Source organism: Pyrus communis, chromosome 8 (assembly GCF_963583255.1).
Source record: "Pyrus communis chromosome 8, drPyrComm1.1, whole genome shotgun sequence".
In the NCBI taxonomy this organism is placed as follows: Eukaryota; Viridiplantae; Streptophyta; class Magnoliopsida; order Rosales; family Rosaceae; genus Pyrus; species Pyrus communis.
Genome location: NC_084810.1, coordinates 5,198,571 through 5,223,664, shown reverse-complemented (window position 1 = coordinate 5,223,664; position 25,094 = coordinate 5,198,571). Strand labels below are relative to the sequence as shown.

General features: G+C 36.2%; 2 protein-coding genes across 2 annotated transcripts; both read left to right on the top strand.

Annotated features, from left to right (window-relative positions):
• The first annotated feature begins 9 nt into the window (after nt 1-9).
• On the top strand, nt 10-7,181 carry LOC137742461 (probable serine/threonine-protein kinase At1g54610). Its single transcript, XM_068482335.1, has 8 exons — nt 10-1,094; nt 1,850-2,134; nt 2,421-2,738; nt 3,428-3,655; nt 4,175-4,275; nt 5,088-5,199; nt 5,784-6,239; nt 6,445-7,181. Exons 1-8 carry the CDS (start codon nt 687-689, stop codon nt 6,649-6,651), a joined length of 2,115 nt encoding a protein of 704 aa, XP_068338436.1. The 5' UTR covers nt 10-686; the 3' UTR covers nt 6,652-7,181.
• A 494-nt stretch (nt 7,182-7,675) lies between these two features.
• Nucleotides 7,676-8,464, top strand: LOC137742818 (L-type lectin-domain containing receptor kinase VII.1-like). Its single transcript, XM_068482769.1, has one exon. The coding sequence runs from the start codon at nt 7,676-7,678 to the stop codon at nt 8,462-8,464; it is 789 nt and encodes a 262-aa protein (XP_068338870.1).
• The last annotated feature ends 16,630 nt before the right edge of the window (nt 8,465-25,094 follow it).

Genomic DNA, 25,094 nt, shown 5'->3' with positions numbered 1-25,094 from the left:
TCCTGTTACCGCTGCTGGACACTCCCCCTTCTCACTCTTACCAATTTTTTCTTTTTTTTTACTCAATTTTTTATTTATTTATATTATTCGAGAGATTTGATGTTAATATTTGTTTAATTTTTGTATTCTCTTAAACTCTCCAACTCTACGTCTCTCTCTAGCCCCTGGGAGCCATTGATCCATGTCCTTCCTTCTCCAAATGCCCTGAATAATTTTCTAGGGTTTCCAGTAAAGGGGGCATTTTCAATAGGAGGGTGCTTTGTCTTGAAGGTACTCAACATTCTGCAGGTTGTGCAAAAAGGTTTGGACTTCTGGGAAATTGGGGTTTTGTTTGTTGTGAATTTGTGGGTATTTTTATTAGCATTGAGAGTTTGCATTCTATGTGGAAGAACTGGCATTTTGAAGGTTTTATGTGCTCAATTTAACTTACTATGGTGAAAGATTGAAGATTTTCAAGATTCTAGGGTTTGGGTTTCTGAAATTGTGGGTTTTGCTTCTTGCAAAAGTGTGACTTTGGTGGGTTTGTGAAGGGGTGGATTCATACATTTGGTGCTTGTTGGATTATATACATTGGATGAGTTGAATTCTGGGTTTTGGTTAGGATTGTGTGGTAAAAATGCAAGATTTCTGAGGGTGAGAACAGTGGTTCTATAGGAGGGCATTGTTGGGGGTGGTTTTAGTGCATAATGGGTTGCATTTATTGTAAGCCCTCTGCAATTGAGGATAGCAAGGAGAGCCCCAGAGAGAGATTGTCCAACAAGGGGGCATCAGACTCGCGGACGACGAGGGTTGCTTCCTCAAGGAGGGAGGAAACTTATCGGCCGAAAGATCGATATGATGGCGATGGTGGGAGAGCAATGTTGACTGATACGCAAGTGAATGGGCCTGTTCGATCGCAAGGTGAGAATTTCGAAAGGAAGAGGGAAAAGATGGAGTATGTTGTTGCTCAACATCCTGGGATTGGTATCATTCCAAAAGCTGCAGAAGGGGAGCAGATTGCAGCAGGGTGGCCCTCCTGGCTAGCTGCAGTGGCTGGAGAGGCCATCAAAGGATGGGTACCCCGTCGTGCGGATTCATTTGAGAAGCTAGATAAAGTATGCTTCTTTTCTTGTTTCGTTCTCAAGTAGCTTTATGGTGCAAGAAAAATCTGCATTATTGAGATTGAATTTGGTATTTTCTATTTCATTGGAATCTGTTTCCTTGTGGTTCATAACTAATTGAGGAACAAGGTTTAGTAAGTAGCCAATTTAATGTTGGGGTTGAGGGCAGTAGTATTATTATTACTTATTAGTATTGACAAGTTTAAGAATGTTGCGTCAAGGTATACAGTATACTTATGAATAGGCACATGGAATTCATATGGTGCAAAATTCACTCTTTAGTTCTCCTACGTAAAAACTTTTAAAAGAAAAAGGCAATGGAAAACTTGAAGCTAAGGGCTACTGTACACAGAAGCTTAAAGCATTGTTTATTAAAAATAATTTGACATGGGTGACTTGTTCAAGCATAACAGTTTTAAGGTAGTAGTTGGTTCTGCAAGTTATGAATGGAATTATCGGCACTTGTAGGATTTTGTTAATTTTCACTTAGGTAGGTTGGTTTTACAGTTTTATGTTTTGGGTACTCTATTGGATGCTGTTTGGTTGCTATGCTTATATATGTATCTGATTTTCACAATAACATTGAGAAAAGGAAAAGGTTTATGACATATAATAAATACCAAATCGCTCTATTCAGTTCTTTCCTCTGTGATATGATATCTCTGTTTTCGGTTATTTTCCTTGGTGCTATCTCTTTACACTTCCATATTAGCTGGCTTTGGTTGTGTCCTAATATTTATATTTTGCAGATTGGTCAGGGAACTTACAGTAATGTTTATCGGGCCCGTGATCTTGATCAAAAGAAAATTGTTGCCTTGAAGAAAGTGAGGTTTGATAACCTGGAGCCTGAGAGTGTTCGCTTTATGGCAAGGGAAATTCACATTTTACGAAGGCTTGATCATCCAAATGTTATAAAACTAGAAGGTCTAGTTACTTCAAGGATGTCTTGCAGCTTGTACCTTGTGTTTGAGTACATGGAGCATGATTTGGCAGGGCTTGCTTCACACCCTGGTCTGAAGTTTACAGAAGCACAGGTACTTGGTCGTCTTCTTTCCTTCTTATACTAAAGTAACAAGTTACTGCAGGTTTTTCGTCGGTTCTTGCTTTCTGTATCTGCATGATGTTCATGTTATGAACTTTCTCTCACCAGCATCCATTGATGCTACTGGTATTTTGTTTACTTTGACACTTGTGTAGTTGTGTGAATGCTATCCTGCAGTTTCATTTCACTTATGTATATAGACTACACGACTTATGGTATGCTAGTATCAAGACTGTTCAGTTGGATGGATGATTGAGGTTTAATTGATTTATTGGCAGGTTAAATGTTACATGCAGCAACTGTTATGTGGACTTGATCATTGTCACAGTCGTGGTGTTCTGCATCGTGATATTAAAGGTTCCAACCTTTTAATTGACAACAATGGCATGCTGAAAATCGCAGACTTTGGTCTGGCAAGTTTGTTTGATCCTTGTCAAAATCAACCTTTGACAAGTCGTGTTGTAACTCTATGGTATCGTCCACCTGAGCTTCTGCTTGGTGCTACATACTATGGGACAGCTGTGGATTTGTGGAGTACAGGTTGCATAGTTGCTGAACTGTATTCTGGAAAGCCTATTATGCCTGGAAGAACTGAGGTATTTAGAGTTTTTTTTTTTTTTTCTTATGGGCATGTAGAGTTGATGCTCTTCACTGATTTTTATCTTCCAACTATTTGGTAGCACAAACGCACACACACATGTTTCTGCTTTTAAATTGAATACTTTCTAGTTGGTGGAAGAATAAGCATTCAGCTAATAACCTTTCTTATTTAGTGGAAATCACCATAATGAATCATCTTCATAAATGTGTGCCGTAAACTTGCTTCCATCCTTATTCCTGATCCGGTTTGTTGTGATTTTACAACATAAACCTAGTGGTGGCATCTTGCATGTCTGTCTTGTGGCTCTCTGAATTGTTGTTCCTGTTAGGTTCATTATACACTACAAATTAGTTTGAGTGTAAAATTTCAGATTATTCTTCCCCTTTCTTAGAAATGGTTTGTTAGATGTGAGATGGCTCTTTAGAGGTGGCTTTGTAAGTAACCTCATTGGGCCATGCCACCATGAAAGCTTTGTGGTTTTAGCTGGTAGGTTAGGGATAGTTTATGTACTGTTTCTGTTTGCATTCCAGTTGCTCAATTTCTCTGTGCCCTTGTAGTCGTGCCGACTTTGTAATTATTAGGATGTCCCCTTTCTGTTTTTTACATTCAGAATCTCATATGCTTCTCTAAGATGTAAGTGTTGTGCAACTAAATAACCGGATTTTGTGGATTTTTACCTTGTAGGTGGAGCAGTTGCATAAGATTTTCAAGCTTTGTGGCTCACCTTCTGAAGAGTATTGGAGAAAATCAAAGTTGCCTCATGCAACCATATTTAAACCCCAACAACCTTATAGACGTTGTGTGGCAGAAACTTTTAAAGATTTCCCTGCACCAGCTTTAGCACTTATGGAGACCCTTCTTTCTATAGATCCTGCAGACCGTGGATCTGCAGCTTCTGCTCTCAAGAGCGAGGTTTGGATATTAATTTAATTCCAATTTAATGTTTTCTAAACAGGCATTATTTTTTCTGCAGTCTTTCTTTTAACTCGATATCTTCTTTGACACCATTTTATGTGTGCCTCACTGCTTGTGCATGCTTACATCTGCGGTAGAGCAGTAGATATGTTGTGCTTTCCATCTTTTGCCTGTGGTATTTTTGAAAGTACAACTTTACTATGTTCAAGTCCACTTTTCATTGAGTTCACTCATTTAACGTCTTCTCTACTTTTATGCCATGTAATGGTAGCTAATTAGTAGCTCTGGAGATCATGTTAAGCAAACCACCAGATTGCAGCAATTTTTTTTGGTTTTTCCTGACTCTGCTTTTAAAGGCTACAATGTGTATTTTAATTGGCAGGAACATTTGATAACTCTCTTCTGCATTAATAACTATTTAGATTTTAGAATCATCCTATCTCTTTATGAGTTATTCTCCCATAACTTTGGTTGTGTTTCTCATGTGTTATCTTTTTGTTTCCTTATTTTTCACAGTTCTTTACAACAAAACCTCTTCCTTGTGATCCATCAAGTTTGCCAAAGTATCCTCCAAGCAAAGAGTTTGATGCTAAAGTACGGGATGAGGAAGCTAGAAGGTGAATGTTGTTACATAAATTAGTAACTGACACTTAACTACAAGTAGAATTTTACCGTTTCTCAATTTATAGTTGCAAGGAAGTTGCACAGTTGGACCACTAGCGTGTGTTTATATATATTATATCTAGATTCTACACACATTTTAAAGTACTTACATTTGTGGCATGAGTAGTTCAGTCCCAACAATAACAACAACAAGGCCTTATCCCTCTAAGTGGGGTCGATTGTATGAATCCTAGAATGCCAATGTGCTAGGATTTTCTCCAAGTGTTCCGTTGGCCTCCCAAAAAAAAAATGAAAATCCTAGAAAACACTGGATTTTCTCCAGTGTCGGACAGACTTGATGCATGATACCTGTGGGTGAAGTTGTTCTTTTGTGATTTTACTAAAGCTTCCGTGTAGGGGTTCTTGGGTTCTTAACATCAAATAATGGGAAACTATCTAAACCTAAACGTAATGGAATGAGTAGGCTTTGGTATTTAATAACTGATCTCAAACGAGTCTGGACACTGGAGTTTCCCTAAAGCACCCTAGTTTGTACAATTTTTCGTTGGTTGGGGCTGTGTACGGTTGTGATTTAGTCTCATTTATGAAGTGCATTAGTGTAAAACCATTTATTATTTCTGTGTACATGCTTACACACTGATGGTTTTTGGTTGAATTCTGTCTACTCATTTCTCAAGATTTAATTTGAGTATTGTGAACCTGATATAAAGTTTGGTCCTATATGTATAGTTTTTTCCTCTTCTATTTTTAACATTGTTAATGTGGGTGGTGTATATAGTAACAATCTTTTTCCACACATTGGTAGACAAGGAGCAGCAGGGAAGGGCCAAAGGCTTGACCACGAAAGGAGAGGAACAAGAGAGTCTCGAGCCATACCAGCACCTGATGCTAATGCTGAATTAGTCATGTCAATGAAGGTAACCTGATGTTATTTTAACTAAAAACACTCACTTGGCTCCATCATTGATTTATGTTCTAACCTTTTATGTATGATGATATTTATGTGTTGCCTTTCTTTTCTGTTTTTTACATGAACTTGCAGTATTTAATTGACATATTCAATGCACTTTTATTGCATAGAATCTGCCAGAAAATATCTTATATATTTTCTCTTCTACTTCTTTAAAAATCATGTCTTTTTTTCAAGTTTTCTACTATGAAAAGGGGCATTTATGATCAACCCAAATTTTTCCTTGAGTTATATATACCCGTGCTTAGCTTGTGATTTCTACCAATGTGATTAACTCAACATAACATTGATGGTCTTGTTAATTACAGACTTGCTTTTCTTCAACTACGGAATAATGTATTTTTCAGCTGTGAAATAATTTCTTTCACTTATAATCTTGCGTGATCCAAATTGCATGTTATTATTCAATGCAAGAAATTGTTGGACTCAAATTTCTCTTGGAGACCCTTTGTTGTAAATTATTCAGTATTGTTTATGATATTAAATTCATACGGGATATATATCTCAATACAAGGGGTTTTCTTGTTACAGAAAAGACAAGACGGTTCTAAGAGCCGGAGTGAGAAGTTTAACCCTCATCCAGAAGAAGTAGCTTCTGGCTTTCCAATTGATCCACCTAGGCTATCACAAGCCGTAGATGCAAGTGTAGAACATCATGGACATAATCATAAGCGAGCTTCCCATTCAGGGCCATTGGCTCACCGGGCAGCATGGGCCAAGTCTACTAAGAACCCAGATGATGCTCCAAAGGTTTCAACTGGAGCTGACTTGTCAGCAATGTCAGGTTTAGTGGTAGCAAGGAGGAGTATGTTATCTGAAGAACGCAGAAAAAGGTCTAGTTCTTCACAAATGGAAGTTCCAAAAGCAATAGGCAGGTTTCCGGGTTCCTTCAAGGAGGCATCAGATCCCCTACAACAAGATCAAAAGCAGGTCATTGCAGGTTCTCATCAAAAAGAAGATATTCGAAGCAACAAAGATCCAATTATTGTGAGTACCTGAACTCACGCCTTTTCCCCTATGATGGGGTTTCCTCTATGATTTATAATCGCTTGTGTAAAATAACCTCAAGAGTGCGTTTTGTTTTAATTTTGATTTGTGGTTCATAAGCTATTCTTTATGGTTTATGTTTCGTATTTTTATTTTATTTTTATTCTTATTGCCCAACATCACTTTTTATTTCTGGTTATTTCAGGTTGGTTACGGATCAAAGGGTCACAAAATGCACTACTCAGGTCCATTGCTAGTCCCCTCTGGCAACATGGATCAGATGCTGAAGGACCACGATCTCCAGGTCCAGGAAGCTGTTAGACGAGCACGCCTAGACAAGGCAAAGGTCAGAAAATTTCACGCTGAGGCAAACCAAATATCCACCAATTCATTATTTGTTTCCGGTCGTTGAGCTGGCATAAGTAGACGCGAAAGCAGAGCATCAGCAACAGGAAAATCACCGCGGATAAAATTGCTGGTTTTCTCTTGTGAAATGTGAGTTATTCATTGGTGGGGGGTGCCTTTATTTTTTTGTATACGGGGGGCACTCGTGGAAGAATAGCCGGTGCCCATTTTTAACTAAGTTTATAGCACACGGTCGCTCGCTCTCTTGCCCTCTCACCTGTATCATTTTCCCTCCTTTGCTGCTGAAAAATATGGCCCATTCTTGTAGAGCTTGTTATAAGCCATAAGCTGTAGAGTATGTGGGAAATATGAAAATTGTGTTTTGTGATGGAAAAGAGTAATTTCCTTGTGCTGTTTAACCACCTTCCCCTTTGTCAACTTTATTTACTTTTTGGATAGAAAATGGGGAAACGGTGAATCTGTTTACTCTTTTGAGTTCACATTTATAATTCTCACTTTCACATGTAATCATGATTAGTCCCCATTTTCTTACAGCTTGACTGGAATTCTAATAACAGATGCTGCATAATTTCCTAATCCTTTGATTTCTGAGTAATATATTATCTTGAAAATAGAGACGACCTAGATGATTACATGAAGACTAGTACTCACCTAAATTTTTGTTGGGTAGATTGGCACTATAAGGTTGAAAATTGTATCTGGCTGCGTTTGACTTCTTGTCATGGCTAACTTAGCTACGTCTAAGTTTGCTCTTGTCGTGGGCATCGAAAGTCCAAGCCTACACACTCCTTTTCTCCTTATGCACATCCTATTTTTTCATTCCTTGATTCTCCTTTGGTTTTCTTAATCTAAAGGTCGGAAATAAATAAGAGTGTGTAAAGAAGTATGCGGAAATCAGTTCCCAAGTCGGCATGCTTGTTCACTCTGGGTTTTTACCACACAAATGTTGACTTGGAAAAGTTGGGTTTAATTCAATTTTGTTGGTTCTGGAAGGCAAGGCAAGTTCTATATATTTTGACTGCAGGATGATGCAGAAGACTCATAGCTTACTGCAGGTGCCATAGAGTTCAATGGAGTCCCTTCAATTAATTGTACTATTCCTAACCACCCTCTTTCTCCTCCAATCAAGTTTTGCAGTTGATTTCTCCTTCACTGGTTTCAACTCATCTGATATCTTGCTCTATGGAAATGCAACCACAGATTCTGGTGTTCTCTCTCTCACAACCAACACCACATTTTCCATGGGCAGAGCTCTCTACAATGCCAAGGTTCCCACAAGGTATCCAGATTCCATAAACCTTTTGCCTTTTACCACCTCTTTCACCTTTTCCATAGCCCCATACGAGGACTCTCTCCCTGGCCACGGATTCGTCCTTGTTTTCGTTCCCTCTCCAGGCATCCAATCCGCCTCTCCATCCCAACATCTCGGCTTCTTGAACAATACCAATAACGGTAACCCCAACAACCACGCTTTTGGAGTCGAATTTGATGTGTTCCAGAACAAAGAATTCGGTGACATCAACGATAATCACGTCGGCGTTAACGTCAATTCTCTAACTTCTCTGGCTTCTTACAACGCTGGATACTGGCTTGGTGGGGGCAGTAACATTACTGACTTGTCTTTCAAGGAAATAAAGCTGAGTAGCGGAGACAACTATCAAGCTTGGATTGAGTACTGGAATTACCAGCTCAGCATAACATTGGCTCCTGAAAATGTGAAGAAGCCTGAGACGCCTTTGATTAGGGTTCCTCTTGATCTCACTCAAGTTTTTCTTGATGAAATGTATGTTGGTTTCACTGCATCAACCGGCCAACCAATTGAAGATCATAAAATTCTGAACTGGAGCTTCAATAATTGAAGCTAGTATAATATTTAGAGTATTTCATCGATGTACTCTCTGAACTTGTAGATCGCTTTTAATTTTACACTTTTTTTTTTTTTTTAAAGAATAAATGGGACTCGAACTATTAAAAGAAAAAAGCCAATTACCTCCGTGCCGTCATATTTCCTATATAGTGCTACATCCAATGTATTTATCTTGAATGTGTGTTGGAAGATTTGTACCTTCAGAAACAAGTAAGGTTCATGACATGCCTCATTAACCTAGCTTAATGGAGGCATGAAATATTTGTTTCTTGTTTTGATTTTGATTTTGTAAAAGTTGATGGTATTGTAAAACGATTATAATTCTCTGTCCTTATTTGTGCATGATCTTTGTGATTTTATATTTGACATTTTTTTTTTTATTCAGACGATATTCTATTATAAACTATTATAATTTACAAAACAAAAAATTTGAATTCAATGCAAGAAGATGTGAGCATACTACGTAAGCCAAACGTAACATTTCACATTTGCTGTGTTTGCCATTTCCAAAGTAGCATTTGTTGCATACGGCCCAAAGGCCACTAAACAAAACATTTGAATGTTACTAGAAATTACGCCCGCGCGTTGCTGCGGGAATCAGCTGTTTCAAACGTAATCAAATGGATAAAACACATTTAAGTTGACTAAATGCAAGACAATTATGAACAAACAGAGGGACACATGAGTGAATAAGGCCGGTAAGATAATCAGTTTTGCTTTTATACACATTTAAGTGAGTTGGCATATAAACACATTGCATAATGAGTGGGAAGAAACTGTACGTGTTTGATTAGAAAGAGATGGTTTCCAAAAAACTTCTGTTTACTTAAGAAACAGAAGAAACATTTAGGTCACACATATAACATGTGTCCTGCAGTGTAGGCAGGTAGTTCAACAGGAAATATAACATAGAACGTGTTGAGGGCTTGTTCAAGTAGCTAATTTTTGAACCACAATTGTTCAAAGGCAAAAAAACAGAAAGGTCTGTTTTCATATGAAACTGAAGAAACAGAAGCAAACTGCAGTTTACACATATTTTGCCCCTGCAGTTAAGACGACAAAATATATGCTCTGCAACCTACATACCTCACTTAGCAGTTAGCAAAACACAGGAAAAGTGGTGTTTGCACAAGTAAGTCGTCAACCATAGATGTTAAAACAAAAAAATATGCAGCATGGTGTGTAGCGTTCGATCACGGAGAGCATGGCTGTTCACTTTTTCTGGGACCGAAGATCTTCGACGCTATAGCAAAAAACATCAATCATAACGTAACAAAGTCAGCCATTATGAATCTATTCAAGCATGCGTGCAAACAACAAATTGTAAGTTACCTATCTTTGTTTTTTTTGGGCTGAGTTTTTGTTTTGAGGGCGGCAATTGGAACTTTGTCGGCAGGTTTGATCTTGGGGACAACCAGATTGTGGAATTCTGCAGCAATTCTGGCAGCATTTGTTGTGGCTGTTTGCTCGGTGCGAGGTTTTTTGCTATGAATGAAAGCAAAATTGATAAGGGTAAAGATAAACGTGATAGTTATGGAAAAGAGTGCGAAAGAGTGGTCAACACCTTTTCATGATTGCAAACATATAACCATGAGAAGCAAGTACGGTTAATAAGATTGACAGATGAGAGCATCACTCGTAAGGAAAAGTTTACCTGGCAGATGTGTTTGGTTGATCAGGGAACAACGTCCTTTTCAAAGTCCTAGCGGCTGCAATTGATTGGGGTTGTTGATCCAATGGTTGGGAAGGTGTCAATGGGGCAGAGCGACTTGATTGATGCTTTTTTTTTTTTTTTTTTTTTGCTGTGGTGGGAGTGGGCGTTTGTGGTTTGATTGAGGGGATTGCTGGCTCGGAGAGTGGCTTATCTTCAAGCAATCCGTGAACGTTGAAATGTCTTTCCAAAGTTGCTGTTCTGATTTCCAAAAGAGATTTGAAATGTTTTTTATTGGCCCACCAAATTTGCAAGAATTGGTGGCGCCACAAAAGAATCCTCATATCCTTCTTCCATCACCGAAGTGTGGCAAGAAACACAAAGTATTTTTTCGGCGTGTCTTCCTATCATGAGGAAATTGTGTTGATTTGTGTTATCTTCCACAATAACATCAATTTTGAACTTGTGCAAGAGGAGGATATTCTTGTGTTAGACAACCATGACTACTAATATCAATCTTGTGAGCAATCTAGAAAATGCATCAGGATCATCATAATGCAGGGTATCCATGAATAGCATGGACAGAAAGACACATAGATCATTTAGATGGATATCACTCAACATGGATAAGTTATGCAAACTAAAGAGCGTTTATTGAAAAGTTTTAGTTAACGAAATCTGCAACAACAAAGTATACATCATTTGTTGCCCACGTAAACTCCACAGTTGCAAGGGTCAAACAACAGTCAAAGTACAGTGGGGATGGAGACTACCCCAAAGTTAATTGCATACATGCATTGAGATCGCAAACCAAAGATCAATTAAGGCATGATAGCGATTGCAAAAGCATATGCCGGCTGGATAAACGTATGTGTTTGTGCTTTTACATAAAAGTGAATTAAAGATGTCGCAAATTTAACCATCAAGTATAAAGATATATCGAAAGACACTGTTTGACATAGAAAAATTAACGATTTATAAACATACAAACGGTAGTTTCATGAGACATTCAGAGTCTTTCTATAAAGTTGAAAGAGATATGTAACGGTAGGTTTATCACATGTTGAAATTTGTTGCTGCATAGAATATTATAAGCATACAAACATTATTTTGTATGAATTTCATAACCATTAGAAATAAAAAATGGAGTCAGCAAATTAGTACAAGGAGTGGATGAAAAACAGATGCGAAATAATATTACCATGGTTCGGGTAATTTATTCAGTAAACCATGTTCATTCGGGTAATTTATTCAGTAAACCATGTCCATTGCACTCAAACGATTCATATGTCTTTTTTACAGCTTTATGGTAGGATGGACAGGACTTGTACCACCAGCCCTTGCCTAAATCAAATTCAACAACAGTCGCTTGGCATGCGAAACTTTCATTCTGTTATTGAGTCATAGGTTTTCAAATCATTAAACATATATAACCGTGACTTTGCAAAGATGGAGCATAAGCAAATAGAGAAAGAAATCAAGTAGCAGCCAAGGAAGATGCAGCAATTTTTTTCTTGTAAAAAAGAAGAGGTAACTTTTGTTAACATGTCGGTGATGAGAGACTAACCTTATTGGCTTCAAAGATAAACTTATTGGCTTCAAAGATCAAGACACATTTCAAAAACTCTGCATGTATAATCTTTCCACCATTTTCTTATCCAGTTCTTCTTTTGCTAGAACACTTGCTTTTTGGTTGGCATATACTGAATAAAAAATGGTATAACAAACAGTGCAATGCTTTAGTATGTTTGTCTCACCATTGAACACTATTGGAGCAATAAAAGACTTGCAGTGTTTAGTGTGAGTCTGATGCATAGGTTAGTTGTAAAGATATGACAATAACATCAGGGATTGAGTTTAATCGTACTCAATCACCCATCAAAAACCAAAGAAATTCAAGAAAATGAAGAATGCAATAATTTTAAGGTCTTGTTTCTTATCAAAATAGATCCCTCTTAAGAAAGGGAATGAGGCAATTCTGAGAAGCAACCGCTGGATAAGAGTACAAAATTGCATGCTTTTCATTTTAAAATTTAAGGTTCAAATTTTCATTTCTATTCTGAAGATCAATATTATGTATCTTCTCATCTTTTTCATGCATTTAGATACATTTTGAAAGAAAGTCCCATGCTGTTTTATTTCCATTCTGTGGTGTTCTAATCTTTCAAAAGACTCCACACTTGCAGCACTTCTTCAAAAGTGGAAAAAACAGGGAATCCACGCACCCAGTCTGATTTTAAAGTAAGTTTCAAAGTCATTATACCTCCTGTTAGTTCCTCCTACCCTCACTTGGGCTCCATATGGAAAGATTTTCTTGACAGTTCCTTCTAAAAGTGTTCCCTCCTTAAGGTATTACAGTTCTTGAAACATTATATGGCAAACCAATGTTAGTTCTTATGAAAAATAAGATCACAGAATCTCAGAACAAACAATGAGAGAACATTGGAAGCAACAAAAAACATGAATAAATCAAATGTCGAAATCCAATTGACCCAAGCTTTTTTCTCACTCAATACTAAGTCATTCTTAGCTTCGTCTATTCGCGTAATCTGCATATGCATCCGGCAACCCACCTACACCATCAGAGCAACTCCAACCCTAAAGACTTTGCGCCAGCACCCAACCCATTTATCCACTTCAATGAACAGTAATAGACCCTAATGAACAGTAATAGGCCAAAACATCTCCACCCCTAAAAAAATGTGCTGGCATCCAGTCTATAAATGCGCTGGCACCCAATCCATTTAAAATATTAATAATTTTTTTTATAAAATAATAAATTAAAAAAATAGTTTTAATTTTGGATAGGATTTTTAACCAATCTCGTCACGCCACGTGTCATTATCCGAACGTACTATTTTGTGGATAGATTTCCGCTAAGATTTTCAACCAATCCCGACACGCCACGTGTCACTTCCTGTTTACAAAAATTTAGCCAAGATTTCGATAAGATTTTCAACCAATCACGCAGTGCCACGAGACATTGTCCAGAACCTCATTTTTCATTTTTTGTCCATATAAACCCTACATCCCTACATCCATCCTCACACTAAACTTAATCATTTTTTTTAGCTCAGAATCCTTCTTTATCGTTTTCAAATCTTGAGTTCTTATAATGTCTTATTCAAGGAGAGTATATAAACAGTTGCAAGAGCAGCATAAAAGGTTGTTGGCACAACAGGAAGAATTGGTCAATCTTGACGAAGGTGGAGGTGGAGATGAGGCCTTCGCAATGGAGGAGGATGAGGATGATCACCATAGAAGGCGGAGGGCCTCACATTCCCGCCGTATCATGGAAGCTGTGGGTCAGATAGCCAAACCCAGACGTGCGGCAAACATCAATAGAAGAAGGGAAAAACGAGGTAAAGATCTCTTGGAAGGTTATTTTATTCCCAACAGCATTTTCCCTGATCATGTTTTTAGACGTCGTTTTAGAATGCAACGAAGTTTGTTCGATAAAATCATGAGTCTGTTTGCAACCATGATCCATATTTTGTGCAAAAAGATAATGCTTTTCATGTTTTAGGTCTTCTTTCGGAGCAAAAAATTACAGCTGCCTTGTGAATGCTTGCATATGGAGTATCTGCAGATCAAGTGGAATGCATATAAATTACATAAGAAATTACATAAAAATTGCATAAGAAATTACATAAAAATTACATAAGAAATTAAATAAATTAAAATATTGATGTGGGTGGAATGCATATAAATAAATAAAAATATTGTTACCTGATCCGCTAAACTTGCCCCACTACGCAGATTACCAGAAGCATGAGAGATGGCATTTTTCCAACAAGTAAAGGATGCGTTGAGTTTTTTCCAACAACCTTGAAGACCTTGACTAGATTTGGCATCTTTTCCATGTACATCGCAAAACGCTTTCGTAATTTTACTCCACATTTCTCGCTTATCCATCTCATTACCCGTAATCGGGTCATGAGTAGTGTGAACCCAACATTTACACAACGTAACATCTTCAATGAGCTTCCACGAAGTCATTTTTTTCTCTCAAAGTATTCAAATGTAGAAAGTATAGAAAGTGTAGAAAATATTGAAATGTGGTGTAAGGTGGAAGATGATGGTTAGGTATTTATAGAAAAAAAAAATTAATTTTTTAAAATTTTTCTGTATTTAAAAAAAAAATCATAATTTTTAATAAATTTTAATGTTGTCAATTAATCTGGACCATTGGATTTGAAAAATATTCAAATCCAACAGCCAACGAGCTGCCGCGTGGCCAACGGTCAAAATTATGACCGTTGGGCCTTTTTTTTTGTTTTATTTTTATTTTTTGTGAAAAAAACGTGGACCGTTGATCTGTAATCGGACGGTCCATTTTAAAAGTCAAATTTAAATTTTTTTAACTGTTGGAAATCCAATAGCTTACAAAAACTAGCCGTTGGAAATCCAACGACACTGAGGAGGGCCACGTAGCCCTCATCCGAGTGAACACAAGTGGGTTGACAAGCGGGCCCCGCCGCCTGCACCCTTGTCTCCTACTCGCGCCCAGTCGCGAGTGTGCTGCACGCACTAGCCAAATAGGCTGGCTTCTGGGTCTGTCCGAAATGGGCTGGTCTGTTGCCTCGTTTGGGCTGGGTGCCAAGCTGTTTTGCGGGCTGGAGCACTTAGACAGGGTGCTGGCCTCACTTTTGGACAGGTTGCTGGGCTATTCCACCTCTGGTGGAACTGCTCTTAGGAAATAACATGTGTAAGAAGCAGATTAACAAATCAAACATATGCAACTATCTAAGGGAGGAAAAAGTTAAAAAATGAAAAGTTGTCAGTTGAGGTAAATCATGCTCCACGATGAAAATTAGTAAAAGATTAAAGTAAAAAACAACTGAGGTAAATCATACTCCAGAACGACAAATTTTTAGAAATACAAACTTAAAATATTACCCTTTGAATTTTCCAACAGTTGCTGTAGAGTGGGGTCACTTACAGCAAGTTTAACATAATGAAGTTAGAACACTATAAACTCTACCCAGTAGCAGAACATAAACACCAAAATCCAACACAAAGACCAAGCAGCATACCAGTTCTCTATCTTGTATGCTCTTTTCAGCTGCATCTTCTTAACTCGTTTCAAAAAAACGTTCATATAGTTCACCTGCTAAGATTATCACACACAGCGAAAAAGTAAACAGATTTGTACCAAGGAATACATAAGGAACCAAGAAATGAGAAAAAGATCTACCAACAGAGAGATGAGAAGCAAACACCAGCAAATTATGAAGAAGCAGAGAAATGAGCACAGTGAAATCCAAAAATTCAAATGATGGTTTTAACAAAGCCAATGGGAGCAAAACAATAAAAAAATGTTTTTCAAACAGTGTATAACCTTCAGCAACATTGCCGAGAACCCTTCCTCTCCCCCTCGCTCTCCTTCCATCGCCATTACCCTCTCACTCTCTCTCTCTCTCTCTCACAGATCCTTCATCCGCGAAACCCTCATTCAACGACAGCAAATTATATATATACTAAACGCCTAACTTATCAATTAATTCCCTTTGTGTCCTTTTTACTGTTCATTCGCCAGTGTTCTTCCAATTTTACCCTTCAGTTGCTCTTCAAATCTTGCTTTTTTGGTCTTTTACACAGTAAAATGACGGTTTTGGCCCTTTGCGTCCAATAGATGTCTCTCGACTCCTGCCTCAGAAACACAAGTGGCTCTTCACGAGACTTCTTTCTACAGTAATGATTCTATCACCTGGCATGCTTAGCATAGTGACGCGTGTCACTTTACTCATCTCCTCTTTCTCTGCTTTTGCTTCCGCCTTATCGTTGAAAACCAATGCATCTGGTGTCGGTTCGAATATAATTTCAAGCCCAGAAAATGTATGGTTTTCTAGTCTCCAACCGATCTTGAGGAAATGGTATGCTATCGAATCTAATTGACGATTTTTTTGTATGATTGTTTGTTTTTGAGATTGGGATTTGGGATTTGGAATGTTCGGGTTTTGGGATTAATTTGTTTGGTTTTTGTGTGGATACAACTCGGCAACGACAGGTTGATCACATCCTGAGTTTTCCGACTGATTTATTCAATCCTATCGGTTCTGATTTTTTTCCCTCCATAGTTTCTCCAGCACCATCTGCCTTGCTCTCATCACAACTTCTTTCAGTTCCTCAGGTAAAGTTTCCACCTTTTTTTCTTCAGCAAAATAACAAAGGATTCCAAATTTATTGAACAAATTAGTGATTTTCTGTTGAGTTTTTTCTTCAAAATTTTAATTTTAATTTTTTTAATGGGAATAGGTGGAATGGTAAATGTGAGTTTCTCTTACCGTTCTTCAAAGGGAAGAGCTTGAGAGACAGTGGACTCTTCTGCTATTCCTCCCCAATCACTTTTACCAATCTGCACAACCCAAATTGAGAGACGGTGCTCTTCCCTGAGGTATGAAAAAGCTTCGAATTAATTTGAGTTGTGCAGAGGAAGCGAATAATTATTTGAATTCATTAATTTCGCTGGGGTTGTGCATATTTCCTTTGAATTAATTTAGGTTGTGTTTGAGCATTGTACAGGCATGAACGCGGGTAGAGAGTATGAGGATAAAGGAAAGAGAAGATGCTGTGATCATCCAGCTTTATCGATTTGTTAAGGCACTTTTCGTACTTTTTTTCTGTTTAAAATTATATGCTTTTCGTCTTTTGGAAGTATTTCATTAAGGATTTTCCATGAATTTCTGAGAATTCCATTTTATCCAAGCTATGGGCGTTGAAATGTCAGTACCTTTTTATTCAAATTTTTCTTTATTTGAATATTATGTGTTTAGAAGTGTAAATTTGCACAATTGAATTTTAGTAAATTTTTCATACTCTAATTAAAACAAACCAAATTAATTCCCCATTGTGATTTAATATAATTGAATGTTAATAATTTTTCATGCTTTTGTAAAAAATTTCGTCTAAATTTCAGATTTTTGGAGGATCCGTCATTAAACTTATGGGTTTTTTTGATATTTTTATCTGAGATTTAGTATTTTTTTTCTTCTAGATTTTGTAGAGTACTTCGATTAAATTTGTGAGTTTGGTAGTTGTATTTTTTCTGTGCATTTTTAGTGAACTTGGTTGTGGGTTTTGATGTTTGTCTGCAGCAGGGAAAGGGAAGAAGATCGTTCCATGCCCTCCACCAGTTCCAGATTCTCATTGTGCCTGGCCACCTAGCAAACCAAGCGGTCTTTCAGAACCTGCAGGAGATGATCAAAGCGAGATGGTATAGTTTTTTGTATTTTTTTCTATTGCTGTATGTAAATGACCAAATCGAATGCCTTTGAGCTCCTTACAAATTCACTTTCCTGACTTATTTTTCTTATGAAACTCTGTCCAACCATATTTTCTTATATGGTTAAAGTTGGTGGCAGAATTCTTAAGGAGATCTTCCACAAGCAGTAAGCTTAACATTAAAGGATCAATCTTCTTCATTATCTTTATCGGAGGAATACATCTTTAATGCATGTGTACATTAAAGGATCATTCTTTTAATTTTCTCTTTTTTCTTTACTGAAAAAATCCCCAATTTGGTTGTTTTTTGTTTGAAAAGAGTAACGGCGTCCAAGGATGATTTGGAGCTAGGAAAAAATCCCTAATTTTCTCTGCTTCTTGAGATCGACATGGCTTCCTCGACTATTTTCACCGAGGTTTCTCGCTTCAAATTGGTATGTTCTATAGCTCCGTTCAAATTCGTATGAAAAAGTAGTGAATTATTTTGTTTGTAGGTTTTTTCAAATGGATTTTTTTGTGTGGGATTTATTTGAATATTTTGGGTTTGTTGGGTTTTGCTGCCTTGACCTTGCTCATGAGTGGTCATGTAAGGTTATTAAAACTTTCTAGATTTTTGGGTTTTGCTGTAATGAATTAAAGATTTGATAAAGACATTATTTATTTTGTGGAATTCCTTTTAAACATTAGAATTTGTTTTGTCTCACATTTGATGATTTGGGTGTTGAGCAGCAATGCTTTGATGATAATCTCTTTATAAAAAGGAGCCATTAGAATATTTGAGGCTAAGCTTAATACTAATCAATGTAGCTTCAAAGTATTTTATTTTCAGTCTTCAAATTAAGAATAAAGATTTAACATCATGCAATATAGTTTCAATTGTTAAAGATAGTAGATTGAGGTTCTTTGAATCATGGTGGTATTGGTTTTTGGCATTGAATTTTAGTTTTGAATGTGACTTTTATGAAAGAGAATAAAACTATCCATTCCCTCATTAATAATTTGTATCAAACTTGCCATTTCATAAGACTCAAACCTCAGAATTGTATGAAAAAGGATAAAACTGTAGCATACCATTTTATTTATGTTTGATTACATTGGTTATTATTACTAATAGTTACGTTTTGTGCATATTGTAGCTTTCATTTTAACTTCCCTAAACTTTCTTCGACTTTCCCTTTCTTACAGGGTTTTATTTAAGACAAACTTATACATCCTAATGCAAAGGGAGAGAGTAGGCAAATGCTGGCATTGTTGATATTGTAAGTGAGTTTGAAAATAGGATTTCTAATAGTTTGCTAGCCGTAAAGTTATTTCTTCGTCTCCCATAAGGTTCAACTTTTTATATACACATTCACGCTTTCTCCATTTCTCTTTTCAACTACTGAAGCAAAGAGATATTGTATGTCTACTAAATTCAGAAAATCAATAATGTTTTACACAATTCTTTCAAACGGTTAATTGTTGTGCTATATCAAATTAGTCGCAGAGTTGAAGATAGAAAATTTAATCGTGTCAGTAATTCATGGTGTTCAATTTTCATGCTTTGCCATTCTTATCCACTTTATTACTTCTTTTGATGTAATCTGAATTATATTTTTTTTCATCTTCATCAGGCACTTCTCTTTGGAAAGAAGCATGTTTGGTATTCAATCCACCATTTAAATGGGAAAGAGGAAGTTCCCCGTCACATGGTTAGAGCCGTAGAGGTAAATGATTCTTTTTCTTGGATCAAGTTTTCGGAACTTTACCTTATGTCTAATGGCTTTTGTTGCTGTTTGTTTGCGTTAACTAATATTTTTGAATCCCTGGTAGTATTTTTATATTCTTTTGAAAAGAGAATGTTATTTCATCCTGTGTTTTTTTCTCAAATAAATCCATGCTTTGTTAATTGTTAGCTATTCTTTGCTCACTAAAATAAGCCACCTTAATTAATTAAGGTCTCTTGCTGCTGTTTTTGTGATAATATTACCATCTTTATTTCCTCTTCTTTTTTTTTTTTCATTACACTTTGACTTCATGTTACTTTTTACAATTGGTCCTTACTTGACTGAGCCATAGTAAATTGTCCATAATTCACCTATATACACTCTCGATTTTGATGATTACTCAAATGAAATTTGTGATTAGTTTTATTGAATTGTTTTTATTTAATTTAATCTGTATTTTTTTTTTTAAATATGCAGGGGGAGTTGAAAGTTAAGAGGAGGGGGTAAGCACGTATTAAGTTTTTGTATCTCAATCTGATCGTTTGATTTCAAATGCTGATTGTCTTTCTCTTTTCCTTTTCCTTTTGTTTATAAAGAATCAAACTGTTTCGGTTGCTAACAGTGTGGATCAAGTTGTGGTAAAAAGGTCCTCCGCTTATATGATGATTTAATATATGAACAATTTAGATCATCCGTTAATTGACATTTCAATTGAATTTTACTTTCATATAATTTGCTTCACATAATGTAAAAACTATTTTAATGGTTTCAATAGGATGATATAGAACAACTATATTCATTTTCTTGACTTTTTTTTTGGCAGCTCATGAAATACTTTTCTCGAGCCTTGGACCAATAAGAAAGTAAAGCACAGAAGTTCTATATTACATGTTAGTTTTAATCCATTACTAAATTTTTTTTGTTTTTTTTTTTTTTGTTTTTTCGTTGTTGGAAATATTGGTATTTCTGTTAGTTGTTGATGGGTAGCTTGAATTTTGTTCAAGTCGTAGTAATTTCCGTACAAGTTTACATTTTTGTGTGGAATTTGTGCAACTTTTGGTGTTTGTGTGGTGTTATTTTGATTGGTTGTTGGCCTTTGATTTTGTTATGGTGAAAATGTTTCCCTCTCTTTGCTTGATAAAATCATGTGTTTTGGATTATGATGCTGATTTTGGTTCTTATCTATGACTGTTGGTGATGTAACAGTATAGGCTTTAGGTAGTAGGTTACGTATTCTTAAAAGATAACCGAGTACATCCTAATAGCTGCATCCCTTGGTTTGTGATTTTGTTGCTCGATTACTGAGGTTTATTTTTCGGTGCTCTCTGCTTGGTTCTCACATTTGAGTCATCTCATCAAATCATTATATAGATTTCCACTTGAAATTTTAGCTTTGGAATAGTTAGGTGGCGATCTCTGCTTGACTTTGTCGATTGAGTCACATCACCTAATCATTGGAGACTTCTTTTCCTTTGATTGGAAAAATCATTGGAGAGTAGTATTTCCTATTGAAATTAACTTTGGAATGTAGTGCTGCTCTGCATTTGTAAAGGTGAAAACTGACGAGTGCCAAGTATGATTGTGTAAACTTCGATAAGTTTTAGAGTTTTATCATACCACATATCAAATGAGCAATATGTGCCGGCGAATTTATTATGTTAGAAGCTTAAAATTTTCCATTCCAGCCTAATTGAATTTTCTTCTATTTTGAATTCGATATAAATGCATTAAGGCCACTCCAGTTTCATGTGTGTCATCTAAATTATTATTATTATTGTTACGACTTTCTACATGATTTAGCTATATTCTAATTTCTAGCTTTTAAATTTAATATACTATCGTAACTAAATTTATGTTACGTGTTGGTAGCCCCATTGACATATATAACTCCATTTTGCCTTCTCCATAACAGGCCTTGGACATTGGTAAAGAACAAATGGTTGATTTGCTGAGGAAGTATGAATCACTAGAACTAAATACATGAGCCTTAGGGGGCGTTTGTTGCGCCGGACTATCTCGGACTGAATTAGCTTGAAGGACTAAGCTGGACTGGCTTAGACTAGACTAAACTGGACTAACTTAGTGAAGCGTTTGGTGCAGTATTGGACTAAGAAGCTGGATAATAACAAATTCTAATATTATATTATTTAATATATAAATTATTAATATTTTATTATGATCTTATCTTTTTCTTCATCTTTTCCTACCATTTCCATCCCACTCTTTTCCTCTTCTCTCATCGTCTCACCCTCTCCCTCTTTTTTTCCTCTTAGACCTCTCAATTCATGTCTCTTTCTCATTCTTAGTCAAACTCCTTATTGATTCCAGTCTCTATTTCTCTGTCCTCCCTCCCTCTCTAGCTATGTGTTGTTCGAATGGAACCTCACGGCTCCAATTTTCCCGACTAGTTGCAGGTTTCCCGATGTGTTTTCCGGCCAACCCTCGTTAAATTGGATGAAGTTAGCACCACCAAAAAATTCATCACCATCCCTAGACCGAGATCTTAGCTTTGAATGCTCGAATCTGTCATGGATTTGAAGAAGCCCAAACAGGCCGAGACTTCCAGGCCATTTTCTGGCCACATTCGACCACATTTTGGCCTTGATTAAGGTAAAATCGTAATCTTGTCACTCCCAGCTTCAATTTGGTATATTTTATATGAAAGTTGGTTGTGAAATGGATCTAAAAGAGAGTCGGAAAGTTAATGATTGATCTAGGTGACCGGAGATGACGAGGAGTCTGTCGGGAGTGGTCGTTGAGCATGACGAGGACGAGAAAGAGAGGATAGTCTTAGCTAGTCCCATGGTTATTGGGGGGTCTCGCTAAGACCTCTTAGTGAAGGGTTTTGTCCATGCTAGTCCCCTTTAGTCTCATTAATGTTAGTCCCAGCATGGAACAAACACAGTATTGGACTAATAGCTAGTCCAGTCCAGTCCAATCCAACTTAGTGAGGGCAAACAAACGCCCCCTTAGAGTGTTGTAATATATTGTACAAACATGTATCATAAAGATGTAAATATGTTTTGATATAGAAGTAAATATATTTTAATATATTTTATATGTTTAACATTGTTTTAGACCCGCAGCATCGCGCGGGCTAACTTTCTTGTGAAACCTACCCGGTTACCCCCTCTCTCCCAAAACCGAAAGGACAAAATTTTCCTTCCCGATACACCATCCCCACCACCGGATTGTTATTTTGTACGGGCAAAACTGTAATTTAAAATTTTGGGCCTTTTGGGCCTGGCTGCAAGTCGGGCTGCTCACCTGAAGGCAGCACAAAGAGCAATAGCATTGTTGTAATTAAACTGAAACTCGGATGATTGGAACATTATTCATTTCTACAGTGCCATTTCCAACCTTTCTTTAGACTAAAGTAACGTGTCCAATAGGGGCAACCATGTCCACGACATATAATTCAAATGTGTCTGGTAGGACAAACATGTATGTCCACCACCCACATAAATTTCATTCATCAATTTGATCAATAATGCAAAACACACGCAAGAGTCCCTACCAAACAACATACCAAACTAAAAAAGAAAACAAATAAGAGGCTCAAACAAAACGACAAGGATTGTTTGTCCTCCCACTTTTGGTGCTCTCCTATACCCTCTTGTTTCGTGTGATCACGGTTAAGCCACGTCAACATTTTATATTGTTGTTTTTTTATAGAGATAATAAGACAAAAATGAATAGTAATATAAAGTGTTGACGTGGCTTAACTGTAACCACACAAATAGGAGGGCACGGGAGGAGATCGGAAGTGGGAGGGCAGACAATCCTTGTCCCAAACAAAACGGACTTACAAAGGTGAATCACGTTTCTCACTTAAACAAAATATATAAATAAGATAAAAATTAATGAAAAAACCCAGCTAAATGACTTGATGTTGTAATGGTTGATCTTAATCGAAAATTAATCACATAACATGTCACACAATCTAATTAGTGAATGAATATTATTATGCTGGAAATGACCACTAACAAATTCTTTTTTGTGCTAACTATATGCTTATATTCAAAACGTTATTATAGGTCTCAAGATTAAGCATTTTTTTTAAGGGAATTTTAACGAAAAGCTCCCGGTACTGTTCACTTTAACAAAAATGCACATTTTTACATTAAAAAGTCAATCATGGTACTGTTCATTTTACCCTTTATTTTGTCATTATTGTTAAAACTTAAAGTTTTCAAGCCTTTTTCATTAGTTATTTATTTATTTTTATCATGGAATGCACATGTAACTGTCTCATTCTATCTTTCTAACTTGCAATGGTACACGATGATCTGAATCTATTTTCTTACCCTTTAAACATTATCTCTACAAAACTTAACCAGATCCATAATTGTATAGTCATCTAACGGTTATCTAAATAAAATAAACGAATCATGTTTCTCATTTAAACGTTGAAATTTTAACAACGTTAGTTGAACGGTTATAACTAATCTCTAATATTGTGTTAGAACATGATGTGTTTTTGGAAGTTGAAATTTGACGCTTAACAACATAGACTTAAATGGATGGATTGCTGATGATAAGTAACTTGCTACTTTGATACCACCACACAATTTATTTCTTCATTACAAAAGAAAAAAAAAGCCTATAAATTCAAATTCATCTTTCACATATGCAAACACAAATATCTAGAGTGCAAAACAAACGAAAGTGTCGATTAAGCATAAAGATTTAAATGAACAAACATGTAATTTGACCAAAGTTCTAAAAAGCACTAGGCGCTAGTCGGCGGGGGATTGGGACCTAGGGTCTAGATGGCTAGACGGGGCTTAGGTGGACTAAATGGATTTAATTAAATTTATTATATAACATATAAATAAGTGTCTATTTATATTTTAAAAATACAAATATACTTGTATTGAGAATTTAGGAAAGTTAAAAATTAAAACTTAAGCCATATTGCCATCATCATTGAAAAATGTAGCAAAAAAGTAGGAAAAATAAAAAATCAAATTTGAAAATTCACTAATTAAGTAGGTTATTCAGAAAAACCTTTAACTTAATTAAAATTTTTTTAAACAATGGAACCGTCTAACCTGCCTAGGTAGCCGTCTAGCTCCTACCTTATTTTTCTCAACATTTCAGCTTAAATCGGATCGATCCTCCGCCGCCTAGCACCTAGATCGATTTTTAAAACACTGAATTTGACATTTTTTGAAGAATGTTACAGTACTCAATATCCCGCACCTATGGAATCGAATCTGACGTTGATACATTATGAATTTTACATGCATCAACGACCAAATTATATTTATACTTTGTGCATGGGTAAGTGAGATCCGGAAGGGCTGTCTGGGTTTGCTGGGATTTGGCTGGTGGGGTGGTGTTGGGATATGTGTTCCTTTTGATTTGAGGTGAGGGATTGTTTTATAACTAATTTATACTTTAATGTTTAATTATTAGGGTTTGTGGTGGAGGATTAGGGTTAGGCATGGAGATGGCATAAGCGGCCAATAACTTCCCTATAAATAATGTGGCCTTTTTAATACATCTGGCACTTGTCTTCTCCACACCAATTAGATTAGAATAATTTTATGTTTGTTCAATGAGATTAAACTAATCATTTGTTTATTGCTTTGCTTTAGTTTAGTAATTGCTACTTTGGGAAAGAAGTGGTTCTTCTTTCGATTTTGGGACAACGATGAACGAATCGCCGTTTCTTAGTAAATTAATCTAAAAATTAACTCCACTAATGACTAAGTGATTAAAAATTATTGTGAACCATGTTAAGATTTTTTATTTTATTTTATAATTTGAGTGAATATGAAATCATGTTGTCACCTAAAATACAGAAAAACATTTTTTTGGAAATTGTTATTGGCATTCCAAAAATCTCATTTTACACTCTTAACTTTCTATAATTGTAAAGAAAAATACACTTGTGAGGAGTGTAGAATGAGATTTTTGGAGTGCTAATAAAAGTTTTTTTTTTTTTTTTTTTTTGTAAATTTATTATTATTAAGGGGGGTTTGAAACTATTAAAATAATTTAGGTGAAAGAAGAGTTTCAAACTCCAAACGCAT